The sequence below is a fragment of the Elephantulus edwardii genome, unplaced genomic scaffold (genome assembly GCF_000299155.1).
Source record: "Elephantulus edwardii isolate Elephantulus edwardi_28Jun2011 unplaced genomic scaffold, EleEdw1.0 scaffold00084, whole genome shotgun sequence".
Taxonomy (NCBI): Eukaryota; Metazoa; Chordata; class Mammalia; order Macroscelidea; family Macroscelididae; genus Elephantulus; species Elephantulus edwardii.
Genome location: NW_006399834.1, coordinates 15,126,838 through 15,141,644, shown reverse-complemented (window position 1 = coordinate 15,141,644; position 14,807 = coordinate 15,126,838). Strand labels below are relative to the sequence as shown.

Below are 14,807 nucleotides of genomic sequence, written 5' to 3'. Positions count from 1 at the left end.
GTTGAGTTGTAATCTATTTTTAAAATTGTCTTTATAATCTTCATCAGAAAGTGCTTCAGGTTTTCTTCACAAGCAAAATACTATCGTCTGCGTGTCACAGGTTGTTAATAAGTCTTCCTTCAGTCTGGATCTAGTCTAGCTTCTCTTCCTTCAGTCTGGATATAGTCTAGCTTCTCTGACTAGTTGCTCACTGTACAGATTGAATAAGTATAGGGAAATGGTGAAAGTATACAACTCTGACACACGTCTTTATTAGTTTTAAACTAGATAGTCCTTGTTCTGGTTGGTTAATTTGCTTTTCAGTCTGTGTACAGATTCAGCATAAACACAATTAAGTATTGTGGAATTCTCAGTCTTTAAGAGTGAGAATTACCCACATCTTGTTATGTATGCATAGTTGGATGTTTTTGATAGAGTCAACATAACAAGCAAACATCTTTCTCATATTATTTCCTTTTAGCCAAGATCCATTTCACATCCACAATAATATCTTTTGTTCAGTTTCCTCTTCTGAATTCAGATTGAATTTGTGTTATTTCCTGTTGATATATTACTGCAACTATAGTTGCACATTGCACAAAAAATTCTATAAGTTGAGGATGTGTAATTATTTTTCCACTCATATGTGATTGGGAATGAAGTTGATACTATTTTGAGGGGATGAAAGCATATACATTTTTGTCTTCTGAATTATGTGTGGTTAATCTATGTATTTCCCTTTTGATTTCACTAGGATCTTCCTCAGGAAATGGGAAAACTGGAGCAGCTCTGACAAAATACTATGATGATATCTATTTTGATTCTGATTCTGAGGATGAAGACAAAGCAGGTGAATAACAAGGTTTAGCAGTTATATTTTATGGGACAGATTTAACTAACACTTATTTGAAATTAGTATTTTATTTTTTTAAAAGATTACAGAATGTTACTATATAACGTATTAGCATAGTGGAGATGAAGTATATGTTCAAGTGATAACTTGATGCTCAAGGAGATGCACTATGTGATCACTTGAGCCTCAAGAGTGGTGTTACCTGGACACAGTTGGAATGAAGGCAGGTGTCGCCTCACTCAGTACTCCCCCCACTTCGTGTTCTTTAGAGCAGCATTTGTTTTCAGATATGCAAAGACTTGCATATTTTATTTTTCTGGAGAATTATTCTAACTTGTTGCATTTACATCAGTTTCTCTCTTCTTTGTAATTGATTTTGTGTAAAATTTGAACAATATTGAGCATAATGAAAAAAGAGAAAACTAATTTTATTAGTTTAGTAATTAAATGGGAATGTACAGATATATCGTAAAGTAGCAGTTTTATATATGATAAAGTAACAATTCTATATCTTATGTTACCAAAACATTGATCTGTTAAGGATTATTTTGAAATGTCTTTGTTTTGATAGAAGTGATATTTTATGTAAGGAACTAATGAACATAGGCATCAAGAATAGTACCTTTTGGAAAAAAAAAAGCATAGTGTCCATTAGTGGTTACTTTGAATGATGCTTATGGTGTAATGGTTAAGCACTTGGCTGCTATCTGAAAAGTTGGTGGTTTAAACCCGCCAGTCACTCCATGGGGAAAAGAAGGAGCATTCTGCTTCGGTAAAGACTAAGGAGGCCATAGGGGGTTAGCCTCTGTGGAACCCCTCTGTACTATAGGGTCACTCTTGAGTCAGAATCAACTCAGAGGCACACAGCAACAACAAACTTTATAATACTTAGTAATATCTGTATGCTTCAAAATTAGCACAGGTGACCAAGAAAAAAAAGAAGCGACACCGGATTCCAACAAATGATGAATTACTTTACGATCCTGAAAAGGATAACAAGGATCAGGCTTGGGTTGATGCACAGAGAAGGGGGTAAGAACTTAAAGTTTACTATTCAGAATCCGTAGAAAAAAATAAGTGAAAGATGATTCTTATCACATTCATATTTTGGATGTATATGCTGTGTGTATGCATGTTTAGATGTACATATGAGCAAAGAAGCAAGAAAAAACTGCTGAGTATTTTTGAAAGTAATAAGCTTCAGTCGAGATAATTGATTTTTAAAAACTTGTTTTAAGTCTGTGCACTTAACTTTAAATCACACAATATCTCCTTATTCTCTTTGAATGACTGCTCTTTTTCAGATACACACAATTTTTAATTGCTTTGAGATCAAAAGTTTATGTAGATGAGGAGTGAATGCTATGTTTAAAACTTGGAATTACTCTTTTTTTCTTTAGTCTTTTGATTTTTTTCCTTTTTATTATTAATTTTAATGAAAATTTTACAGAGGCTTTGGATTTCCATGCATTCTTTGTTGCACTTTTCTCCCTGTCCACCCCTTTCCCCAATACACCCTTCTCTTTGAAAAGGAAAAGAAAAAGTCTTTCCTTGTTTTCCATCCCTCACCCCAAGACCACTCCACTAGGCAGCCTTCGTTCTGGACTCCCGTCATGACAATAATAACTAATCACATATCCCTTTTAAACAGTTTTCTCCCTTATCTGTTTCAATGCAGTATACATTATTTATCCCATCTTTCTTATTCTCCCCCTAACCCCAATGTCAGTCCCGTTTTACAACAAGGGCACTATGCAGTATTTGTCCTTTTGTGACAGAGATACTTCACTCAGCATAATGTCCTCCAGGGTCACCCATGTTGAATAGTATTTCATGAGTTCCTTGTTTTTCAATGCAGCGTAGTATTCCATTGTATGAATATACCACAGCTTCTCTATCTATTCATTTGGTGATGGACACTTGGGTTGTTTCCAGGGCTTTGCTGTTGTGAACAAAGCCACAATAAACATGGGTGTGCATATATCTGCTTGGATGGCAGTTATGGTCTCTTTGGGGTATATTCCCAGTAGTGGAATTGCTGCATCAAATGATAATTCTATTTGCAACTTTTTGAGAAAGCACCATACTGCCTTCCATAGTGGTTGTACCATTTTACACTCCCACCAACAGTGAATAAGGGTTCCAGTTTCTCCACAACCTCACCAGCGTTTGTTGTTTGCGGAATTGTTCTTTTTTAGCTAGTTAGAAATTTGATTTTGATTTAAAGGCTCATTTTTCATAAAGCTAATAGCTACATAACCTGTCACCATCATCTAGAGCTTCCATAACCTGGCTCACCTCAGAATCATCTGGGGAGATTATTTGAAACACAAACCCTTGAAGTTTTTTAATTCTGTTCAGATACGTTGTAAGGGTCTACTTTTTTTTTTTTACTAGGTCTGGACGGATTTTGTGTTGTGTGCGTGAGGTCTTTGTACACCAGCTCTTAGACTCCACTTTGTCCTTTTTCCCTTTTGCTTGATTATCTTGTGTACTGCTTCCTCTAGTGCACATATTTATTTAACTTTTTTTTTAAGTAATCTACTGTGTGAAATGAACATTTTCACTTTTTAAGTGCTCTAAGTGATTCTGAGATTGTCAGGGAGCATACAGTCCAGCTGTTCATTTGTTACTGGTCTCTGGAAGTCACTGTGCAGCCATACTTAGGAAGTAGGGAGTTTTTCTCCACTTCACTGCCTTGAGGGCAGAGCATCATAAAGCACTTGGAAATTCTTCCATATGGAAAATTTATTCTTCCTCATTTATTTATCAGTAATCACCATGGACTCAAGGATATTTATTTTATACTTTGGATTATAATCCAGTAACTTCATTTTGTTGGTCCATTTATTCCACCTTTTACTTTTTTGCTTGGTGCTTGTGCCTCTTTGGTGTAACACTATAAATATAGTTCATTTTTGCTATTCCTTGGAGAGGGATGTGATGCTGGGAAAGATGGAGGGTCTGCAAAGGAGAGGAATACCCTCAACCAGGTGAACTGATAGGGTGACTGCCGCAATGGGCTCTTGTGTGTCAGGAAGTGTGAAGGTCGTGCCGGATAGAGCAGGGTTCAGATCTTTTATTCATAGAGTCGCGATGAGTTGTACTCGACTCAGCGGCACCTAACAACAACCATCCTAACTTTCTGGCACTACAAGGCCTTCTGGGGTGTCATTTGGTTTATTTTTTTCCCCCTATCCTAGAATCAGATGTTTTTCTAAGATGTTTTTCTTTTACTGGAGAATGGTTTTAATGTGTGTTTTACTCTGTTTTTCTGTTCTAGCTATCATGGATTTGGACTACAACGGCCACATCAGCAGCAGCCTGTACCTAATAGTGATGCTGTTTTGAATTGCCCAGCCTGCATGACCACATTGTGCCTTGACTGCCAAAGGTAATATATGAAAGGTAACAAAATAAAAACAACACAACTTGGTAGTTTGTTTAAATCAAAGACAGACTTTTGAGGCAGTCAGGAATCTTGTTAAGTTTCTGCACTCATATATTTAGTGCTCCTTGACTAATCTTTATACAAATAATTTTGATTGTAGAAATTTTTTTTAACATATTTTTTATTTTATGTTGGAGATTGTATTTTGTTAGTAGGTTACCTAATAAGCACTTGTCAGTGCACAGGGCTTCAGTGAAATTGCATATACAGTTTTTGGAATGACATAATCTTCGAAATACATTTTTGCCCTTATACTTCTATTCTTATTAGTCTTAAAAATGACTAAATTAGTTTTTGTTCTGAATCAAGTTAACTGAAATGAAGTGATATTAGAGGGATGGGTTTGGTTGAGTTTTTTTTTTTTTTAATGTATTTTCCAGAGTAGTTTAAGGTTTAGTGAAAATTGCGGAACATACGTGGAGTGTTCTATTGAATTGTACTTCCTACACCTTGCTTCTCATATTAACATCTTACAATGCTGGGGTGAATTTGTTATAACTGATGAACCAGTATTAGTTCTGTTTTATTCTTACTAGGTAGCTTAAAGTTTTGGAACTCTGGTGGCTGAGTGGTAAGAAGGAGTGCTGGAATCCAAAAGACACTTGTATGAATCCACCAGCTCCTCCATGGGAAGAGGATAGGTGGTGGTCTCCCAAGCAGTTTACTGCCTCTGAAAACACTATCCAACAACAATAACAAGGAGCTTGAGATTTCTGATTATCTTTCGTAACTAATTTTTATAATCTCTGTGTGATTTTGGTATTCTCTATATTTATACATATATAAGTTGACAATATATATATTTATGGAGTAAAGATAACAGTGTATTATCTTCTAAACTAAAGCATATCACAAGATGTTCTAACAGTGGAAATGAATTAAAATCATATACTTTAGTCATGTAGGGTTCCAGTAAAGTTGAGTAAAAGTGAAAATTTTTTAAAGGAAAATAAGGATTTAAGGCTTTTAAATGAAAAAAATAACAAAATCCTGGAAAGTTGAGTTTTAAATTAATCGTTCAGAAAAATGATTTCCACCCCCCTGTTGTAAATATAAGAATACAAAGGAGGGGAAAACCCCACATATGAATATAAGGTAAGAGCTTCTTATAGATATGAAATAAAACCATGTGTACACATAATACATAGGAAATTAGAACTGTTTATGATTGACTATATTTTTGGAACATTGATTTGCTTACCTGGAGAAAAAGGGTGGAATTAATTAGTACACAATTAGTCTTTTAAAGCTAAATAGGTATTTCTATTACATGATGCTTTTGGGGGATAAAGAAGAGCAGCTTTCTAAGTGGGGAGAGTAGAAGAAGGAGGAGAACAAGACGCATTATCTATTTATTGCATTGGTGGACAAAAGCCAAGAGTGGGCATTTTAAGGCCAGAGCTCTTTAAGCTTTAAAACCTATAGCTTCTATTATAATGGAGACCAGACTTAATATCACCTATATAAGGGAGGAGGAGGGAGGAGGATTGAACCTGAGACTATAATAGAAATAAAATAAAGGAAGATTATTTATAAACATGAATTACCAAATTTCCTACAACTTTTCTGAGTTTTAAGAACAAATAAAATTTTTATCTCAGACAAGTTACATTCAAAGCAGAAGTGCATTCATTCTTTATACAGTTATACTATTAAAAGGTTCTTCTCATAATTTCAATTCTGAAATTTGCTGATTTCCCCCCCCACAGCTCTATTTTGGTTAATGTTTCAGTAAATTTTTGGTTTCATAAGTTTTAGCTAATTGGATAAATCATGATATAGGAAATACAATCCCGTTTCTCCATTTCATTTTCCTCTTAGGCATGAATCATATAAAACTCAATATAGAGCAATGTTTGTGATGAATTGTTCTGTCAATAAAGAAGAGATTCTAAGGTACAAAATCCCAGACAACAAGAAAAAAAGATGGGGCCATAAGAAGATGCGATCTACTCACGGAGATGCTGCAAAACAGGCAGAGACAGAAGGAGAAGAAATTTACCACCCAGTCATGTGCACTGAATGTTCCACAGAAGTGGCAGTCTATGACAAGGATGAAGTCTTTCATTTTTTCAATGTTTTAGCAAGTCATTCCTAAATAGTGCAATTGGCATTTACTTGCCCAGTGTTGTATATAAAAGGCAAGTATGGACTTCCATTTTTCTCCTATCTATCTGTATCATTAAGTGACTTTCTGAATGGTTGAAGAAGCAGTGTTTCAGCTTTAAAATAATGGTTATGAACCTTGGTTCCCCTTCCTCTTTGTGTAAATTTCCACCAGCACAGTGGGACTCCTTCTTGGTAGTCTCTTTGAAACAGTGGGCTTTTATTTATTAAAGCTCTTTAGAATTGAAATGTTCTGGAGTTACAGGTAATCTTTATTTCAGCATGATACACAAACATACACACAGCCCATTACCCTTGGTGTGCTTAAATGAGAAGCTTGTTTTCTGACTTATTTTTGTACTTTTCTTGCTAAGAACTTGCTTTATTTTTTCTCATCTCCCAAAAGGCGTATTTGTAACTTAAAATTACATGGAGTTGGTATGTCAAGTGCTTTGAGTAATTCAAATTTTAGAGGATTGTCTTTATTAGTATTCTATACTTGATAAATTAACAAATTAGAATTTTATTGTAAGCAACCTTACCCTCCAAACTTGACCTAAAAATCCTGTCATACTGCTTGTATCTATCATGTATACTTTGTATTGCCAATAACAAAGGTTTAATTTTCTTTTAGTAGTAGTTTGGGAATTGCTTTGTAGGCATTGTGCATTTGAATATTTTTAAGAATGTTATTATTTAGCTGTTTCAAAAAACATTAGAAAACTTAGAGTCCTCTTGTTACTCAATTAAAGAAGATGTGGTTGAGTAGTAAAAAATCAGAAAATGTTTTAATTCAGGATCTACCATGTTAACATTGTTCAAGTCAGTACCTTTTAGTCTATTTTCAATAAAATGAAAAGATTAGAACAGTGATTCTATTAGAAGTCAAGACTCAGCAGTGCTTGAGGAGGAGCTATGGATTTCCTTTTAGACATGATATGCTCTTGTTAGGGAAAATGTATCCTCTCCACCTCCTTGCCTTCTGTACTTTCTAAAAGCCACATGTAAAGGGAGCTGGATCTCAAGGAGTTATTTGGCGTTTGTATGAATAGGGTGGAGGCGGAATAGTAAAGAATTTGTACTAGGAAATTCCCAGTGTCTTTCTCAATTGTAGTAGTTTTTATATGATAACTATCTGACTGAGAGCTTTATCTTTCAGATGTTTCAGCATAGTTCTAAATAATATGCTACAAAGTAATAGTATCAGTATATTTTGTTTGTGCACCTTATGTTTGCCATAGTAAGGGGTTCACTTTAGGTGAGGCCACCTAACATCCTGGAGTGCTTCCTGTGGTAGGATCCCTCCCCTCATTTATGGGAAATCTATTTGAAACTTAAAATATTGGATAGAACTCTTAGAGGGCAGTGAAAGTATGCTGATGGAAGAGGTCTAGCTTAGAAAAGGAGAGAATGGTTGCATAACTTGAACATAATCAATGACACAAAAAATTGAAATATTGTAACAAGAAAAGTGAAAATGGCTCCAGAATTAGCTATATTATCTTTGTTGCTACTATTTACTGCCACTAGGTCAACTCCTGAGTCATGAGCTCCTGGCACAACTGGCTCAAACCATTCTGTCTGAAAATTACAGAATTTTCATTGGCTCCTTTTTAGAAGTCAGTCACCAGGCTTTTCTTCCTAGTGTCTTAATCTTGAAACTCTGCTGAAACCTGTTCCGCAATATGCATGCCTCCACTGACAGACAGATGGACAGTGGCTTGCTTGAGGTCTCTTGCATGGAAGGTGAGAGAATTTACCTGTGAACCATCAGTACTCCACAATTATCATTTGACTCAGCATTTCTGCTCCTGGGCATAAGCCCAAAGAACCAAGAAAAGGAACTCAGACAAACACTTACATACTAGTTCACCAGAACATTTTACATAGTAGGCAGAAGGTAGAAACAATCCAAGTGTCAACAGATAAATGGGTAAATGTAGGCATCTCATTTAGTCATAAAAAGAAAGATCTGGGGGGAGCTCTGGTGGCCTAGTGGCAAGGACCTGAAACAACAATCCCAGAGGCGCACGGTTCGAATCCACCAGATGCTCTGCCGGGGAAGGAGGGACAATTTCCTCCTGTACCAGTCAGATCTGATTTGACGGTACACTCACACAAAAATAATAAAAAAAAAAAAGAACTGATACATGTTGCAATATGAATAAACCTTGAAAACATGCTGAATGAAAAAGTCAGATAAGAAAGAACAGATACTTTGTGGTTCATATGAAGGATCTAGAGTAGGCAGATACATAGAAACAAAAGTACATTAGTGGTTAACATCTGGGAAAAATGAATTATTGCTAAACCTATATGTAGTTTCTGTTGGGAATGATAAAGTTTTAAATATATTAGCATTGATGGCAGTGGTATACTTTAAATGGTGAAGTGGCAAACTTTATTTGCATTTTACAATATTTTTTCTAAGTGGAAACTATATTCTTCATGGGTGAACCATGTCATTAGTAGAAAGAGGAGCTTAAGCTAGAAAATGGAAATAATTTTGAAAAATTCCAATCAAGATACATACCTTAGGAGCACAACTCCGGACCAGTGGTTGCAGTTGGCCTCTTCTCCTGCTCTCTGTGTGCCCCACACCTGCTCTTCCTCTGGCGTCCAGCACCATGGCCTACAGTGAGCGCACCTTCATTGCCATCAAGCTGGATGGCATGCAGCGTGGCCTGGTGGGAGAGATCATTAAGAGCTTTGAGCAGAAAGGATTCCACCTTGTGGCCATGAAGCTCCTTCAGGCCTCCGAGGAGCATCTGAAGCAGCACTACATTGACCTGAAAGACTGCCCATTCTTCCCGGCATTGGTGAAGTACATGAACTCGGGACCAGTTGTGGCCATGCTCTGGGAGGGGCTGAATGTGGTGAAGACCAGGCGAATGATGCTTGGAGAGGCCAGCCAGCAGATTCTAAACCAGTCACTATTCATGGGGACTTCTGTATTCAAGCTGGCAGGAACATCATCCATGGCAGTGATTCACTAAAAAGTGCTGAGAAAGAAATCAGTCTGTGGTTTAAGTCAGAGGAATTGGTTGACTACAAGCCTTGTGCCCATGACTGATCTATGAATAAGAGGTGGACGACAGGAGCAGCGTCCTGCTTTGAGACTGCTCCCAAATCTTTTATTTCTATTGTCTTTATCCAGTCCTTTAACTGTGAGTATACATTGCATAAGCAGAGCTGCGCCGTTCTGTGTGGGAAGTTTCTAGAACTGGCTCCTTTTTCCTCTCCTGAGATGGCCATTAAGTCTCCTCCTACTCTTACCCTGATTTCTCTTTTTCTTTCTTCACTTTGCTTTTTAGTGTTCCTTTCAGAGCCTGGAGATAGAAAGTGTGAAGGGAGAGGTACAGTGTTCTTTCTTGCAGTTGACTGTAGAGGGAGAATAAAATCAGAACCCATTGCCGTTCTGTTGGTACTGGTGAGGAGGAGAGAAAAACACTGATTTGAAGGTGTAGTAACTAGTAGGATGATTTGTTTTACACAGCTCCGAAGGTCGAAGGAAGTGACATTTGAACTAAAATCTGAATATTTAAAATAATCTGAATATTGATAAAAAACTTAGGTATTCAGAAATGTGGGGAACTAGTGGTTCAGACAAAAAGGAAAATTAAAAATGATTTAAGTTAGGACTTCATTTAATATATTTGGTAAATAGGAATGTGACTTACATAGCTTGAATTTCATACAGCTGAGTGGGAGAGTGATGGGAAACTAGTCCTAATTTTGGAGGTTATTAGAAGCTGTGTTAAAGGAATTGAGTTTTATTTGAGGTATAATTGGAAAGCAGGAGCCCTAGTTATTTACAGTGCTTTACTGCTAACCAACAGGGTGGCTTGAATCACCAACAGCTTCCTGGCAAAAAGATGTGGCAGTATGAGTCCTTAAAGAAACCTTGTAGGGCAGTTCTACTCTGATGTAGGATCACTCACTGCTGTCTGGTCAGTTCAAACCTATTGTGGCTCTCCATCAGCCTTCTGAGGCTGTAGATTGTAGCGGATGGGGACTGCTTATCTTGTGGAGCTGCTAGTGGATTCAAACCACCAGAGATATGCAGCCTTTGGATTAACAGCACAACTTTCTACAAACTATGCCACCAAACACCTGTGAGTCAGAATATACTCACTGGCAGTGGATTTGGGTTTTAGTAGCTATAGGTCTATTTAGGATTTCTATTTCCTGAGTTTTTAATTGTGACTAATTCACATACATACATACATATATCTGTTTACATACGTGTGTGTGTGTGTGTGTGTGTGTGTGTTTTCAGTTGATTCATGTACATGTGAAAGTTGAATGAATAACGAAGATTGAATAAGAATTCATGCCTTTGAATTGTGTGGGCAGGGTATACTGCATATACCACAGACTGCCGAAAGAACAAACAAGTCTGTGTTGGAAGAAGTACGGCCCTAGTATTCCTTAGAAGCAAGAATGAGTAGACATCATCTCACATACTTTGGACATGTTGTTAGGAGGGGCCAGTCTGTAGAGAAGGACATCATTCTTGAAAAAGTAGAGCGAAAAAGAAGACAAATCTCAATGAGGTGGATTGACATATAGTGATTGTAACATTGAGCTTAAGCCCAGCAGAGATGGTGAGGATGGTGAGGATTAGGTAGTATTTTATGGGGTTTGCATGGGGTCACCATGAGTTGGAACTGAGTTGATGGCACCTAACAACAGCAACACACAAAATTTAGTGATAACATTTTCATCACGTGTACAACAATCACCATTATCCATTTCTGTAGTTTTCCATCACCCTTTCTTCAGTTGCTAATGTAGAAGCTCTGGTAGTTCAAGTCCACCAGCAGCTGGTTCAAATCTACCTACCAGTTGAGGGCAAGAGGGGCAGCCTTCTCTTGTGGGATTTACAACCTCAGAAAGTCACTGGAAAGCCAGCAATGCCTCCCAATTTGATAGCAATGAGTTTTTAACAGAAACCTGGTCCTATTTAAGGAATGAGTCCCTTCCTCATGTCCTTGATAATCATTAATAAACTTTGATCTATTCCTTTACCTTTTCTAGATATTTCATATAAGTGGGATCATACTATATTCACCCTTTGTGAATGACTGATTTGACCTAGTGTAATGTTTTCAAAGTTAATGTCATAATACGTATCAGAACTTCATTTTCTTTATTGACTAGTAATACTCTGTTCAGGAGCTCTGGTGGCGTAGTCCATAGGGAGTCCATAATCCATTGGTTAACTCAAAGGCTGTGTGTATATCTCTGGTTCAGATCCACCAGTGGCTTCTTGGGAGAAAACTGGGCAGTTTTCTACTGTTAGATTTACAGCCTCAGAAACTTGATGATCACTATGAGTCAACTTGTTGGCAATGAGAATACTTTGTATGTATGTGTATATCACAAGGTGCTCTAGTAGAATAGTCCATAAGGCGTTTTGCTGCCTATGCAGCATAACAGTTCAATATGCCTGACAGTTCAAATTCACGATTAGCTCCACCAGATAAAGATGGACAGTGTTCTTGTGATTTTACAGCCTCCTGAAAACTCTGGAGGGGCGTTCAATGAGTCAGTTCCAATTTGATGCAGATGAATTTGGGGTTGTTCTTTTTATTGCATGTATCTCATTTTCCATGTATCCATTCATCTTTTTATTCCTAAATTCCTTTTTCAGAAATGGTCACTGTTCTAGGAATTTGTTCATTTTGTCTACATTTTTAAATTTTATTAGCATAAAGTTAATGGTATTTTAAAACTTTGCTGGATATGTAGCTATATCTTCCTTTTCTGTCCCTAATATTTGCCTTTTTCTTTTTCACATTTTGACTTTGTTCTATTTTGTTAGTTTCTAATATTTTTATAATCTAATGAGGAACGGTAGTTGGAAAGTATGACTTTGGTGCCAGAAAGGAGATGGAAGAGTGAATGATTGAGTTTTGCACATTCAATAATTTATTCATAGCAAATCCTTTCTTCCCCCATGATCCCCCAAACCTGCCTTTTTTTTTAAGAAACACAAATGATAACTTTATATACATGGACCTCACCCAGTGGTGGTCTGCATAGGAATCAGATTGACTATATCTGTAAAAAGATTTGCTGAAGAACCTCAATATCAGGAATTAAAACCAGAACAGGTTCTGACTTTGGAACAGATTACTCATTTGCAAGATCAAATTGTGGCTGAAGGAGATGAAAACAAACCCACAAGAGGCAGAATACTACCTTGAGTCTATTGCACTGGATTTTAAAAATCACCTTAAGAACAACAGATTTGAGGTATTGATCCCCAATGACTGAAGATCAGAATAGCTGTGGAATGAAATCAAGGATGTCATCCATGAAGAGAACAAGAGATTATTACAAAGAGAAGAAAGAGGAGGAAATAAAAAAAGCCAAAATGGGTGTCAGAGGAAATGATGAAAACTGTATTAGAGTGTCAAGAAGCCAAAACAGACTAGAGAAATGCTGAAGTAAAAGAACTGAACATATTTAAAAGGGCAACTTGATAAGACAAAGTATTTTGATGAAATGTGCAAAGAGCTGGAGTCACAAAGTCAAAAGAGAAGAACTTGCTCAGCATTTCTCAATGTCAAAGAACTAGAACACACCCTGAAGCCTCAAGCTGCAATACTGAAAGATGCCATGACAAAATATTGAATGATTAAAAAAAGCACTTGAAGAAGATGGAAAGAATACACAGAGTTAGTACCAAAAAGAACGGGTCAGCACTGCATAATTTCAGGAAGCACCATATGAACAAGAGCCAGTGATAACGAAGTTCAAGCTATGGTGAAGACACTAGCAATAAATAAGGCTCCAGGAACAGATGGGATTTTTCAACTCACAGATCCTGCCCGGATGTATGTGCTTACCAGGCTATACCGGGAAATTTGGAGGACAGCTAGCTGGCCACCTGGCAAGAAGAGAACCATATTTGTGCCCATTCCCAAGAAAGGTGATCCAATAGAATGTGGAAATTACTGAACATAATATCACATGCAGCAAAATACTGCTGAGGTATTTTGAGGTACTACTAGGACAGTATGTAGCTGAGGAACTGCCAAGACATTTGAGCAGGATTTAGAAGAGGCTGCATACACCACCAGAGATGGCATTGCTGATGTCAAATGGATACTGGCTGAAAGCAAAGAATACCAGAAGAACGTCTGTTTGTGCTTTATTGACTTTGCAAAGGTGTTTGACTGTATGGATGATGAGAAGAATGGGAATTCCAGAACACTTAATAGTGCTTGTGAAAAACTACCTAGACCAAGAAGTTCTTGTGTGACCAGAGCAAGGAAAACACTAGATGATTTAAAATTAGGAAAGGTGTACATCAAGATTGTATCTGTTCTCCATACCTATTCAATCTGTATGCTGAGAAGATAATTTTTGAAGCTGGACTCTATGAAGAATGTGGCATCAGGATCAGTGAAGACTCATCAACAACCTGCACTATGTAGACAACACAGCCTTACTTAAAGTGAAGGGAACCTGAAGTGCTTGTTGCAGAAGATCTAAGATTACAGTCTTCATATGAATTACATCTCAGCATCAAGAAAACAAAAGTCCTTACCACTGGGCCCTTAGGGAGCATCATGATAAATGGAGAAAAGATCAAACGATCATTTCATCTTGCTTATATCCACAATCAATACCCTTGGTGGGCAAGTTCATTGTCAGGGACCTCTCAAATACTGAAGAACAGTGGTGTGTGTTTGAAGAGTAATGTGTGCCTGATTCAGGCCATGATCTTTTCAGTTACTTGCTATGCATCCAAGAGCTGGGCAGTGCATGACAGAAGAATTGATGCCTTTTAGTTGTGGTGCTGAAAAGGACTGAATATCTCATGAACTGCCAAAAGAACAAGCAGGTATGTCTTGGAAAAGATAATACCCAGAGTGCTCCTTGCCAAAGATGGCAAAGCTTTGTCACTCATACTTTGGACATGTTTCTAGGAGAGGCTACTGCTTGAAAAAGGATATGATTGGAACGGTGGAGGTTCAGCGAAGGAGAGGAAGACTCCTGTTGGGATGGATTGACATGGTGACTACATCTGTAGGCTCTCATGTATCAGAATTGATGAGGATGGCATAAGAGAGGACAGGGTTCAGAACTATTCGTAGGATTGCTGTGAGTTATACTTGATTCAACGGTACCTAACAACAACAATCTTTATTGAATCTTCAGTGGCTTAGTGGTAAAGGAATTGCACTACCAACTCAAAGGCATGGGGTTTGAATCTACCAGCTGGTCTGTGGGAGAAGGGTGGGCAGCCTTCTTGTGCAGTTTATGGCCTCTGAAAACCTATTGGAGGGTTAGCTATGAGTTGCTTTCAGCTCAGTGGTACACAACAGCATCAGCAACAACAACAGTCTTTGTTAGGAAACTCTGGTGGCTTCTTGGTGACGAGGAGTTGCAGTGCCAAAGCAG

General features: G+C 37.4%; 1 protein-coding gene and 1 pseudogene across 1 annotated transcript in view; both read left to right on the top strand.

The window, feature by feature from the left end:
• The window catches only part of EAPP (E2F-associated phosphoprotein), a 14,914-nt gene extending 8,533 nt beyond the window's left edge, over nucleotides 1-6,381 (top strand). The window contains exons 3-6 of the mRNA XM_006889984.1: nucleotides 734-829; nucleotides 1,750-1,864; nucleotides 4,116-4,226; nucleotides 6,105-6,381. Coding sequence (XP_006890046.1) covers nucleotides 734-829; nucleotides 1,750-1,864; nucleotides 4,116-4,226; nucleotides 6,105-6,381 — 599 coding nt within the window. The remainder of the gene's footprint in view (nucleotides 1-733; nucleotides 830-1,749; nucleotides 1,865-4,115; nucleotides 4,227-6,104) is intronic.
• Nucleotides 6,382-9,016: 2,635 nt separating this feature from the next.
• Nucleotides 9,017-9,462, top strand: LOC102853745 (annotated as a pseudogene).
• Nucleotides 9,463-14,807: the final 5,345 nt, after the last annotated feature.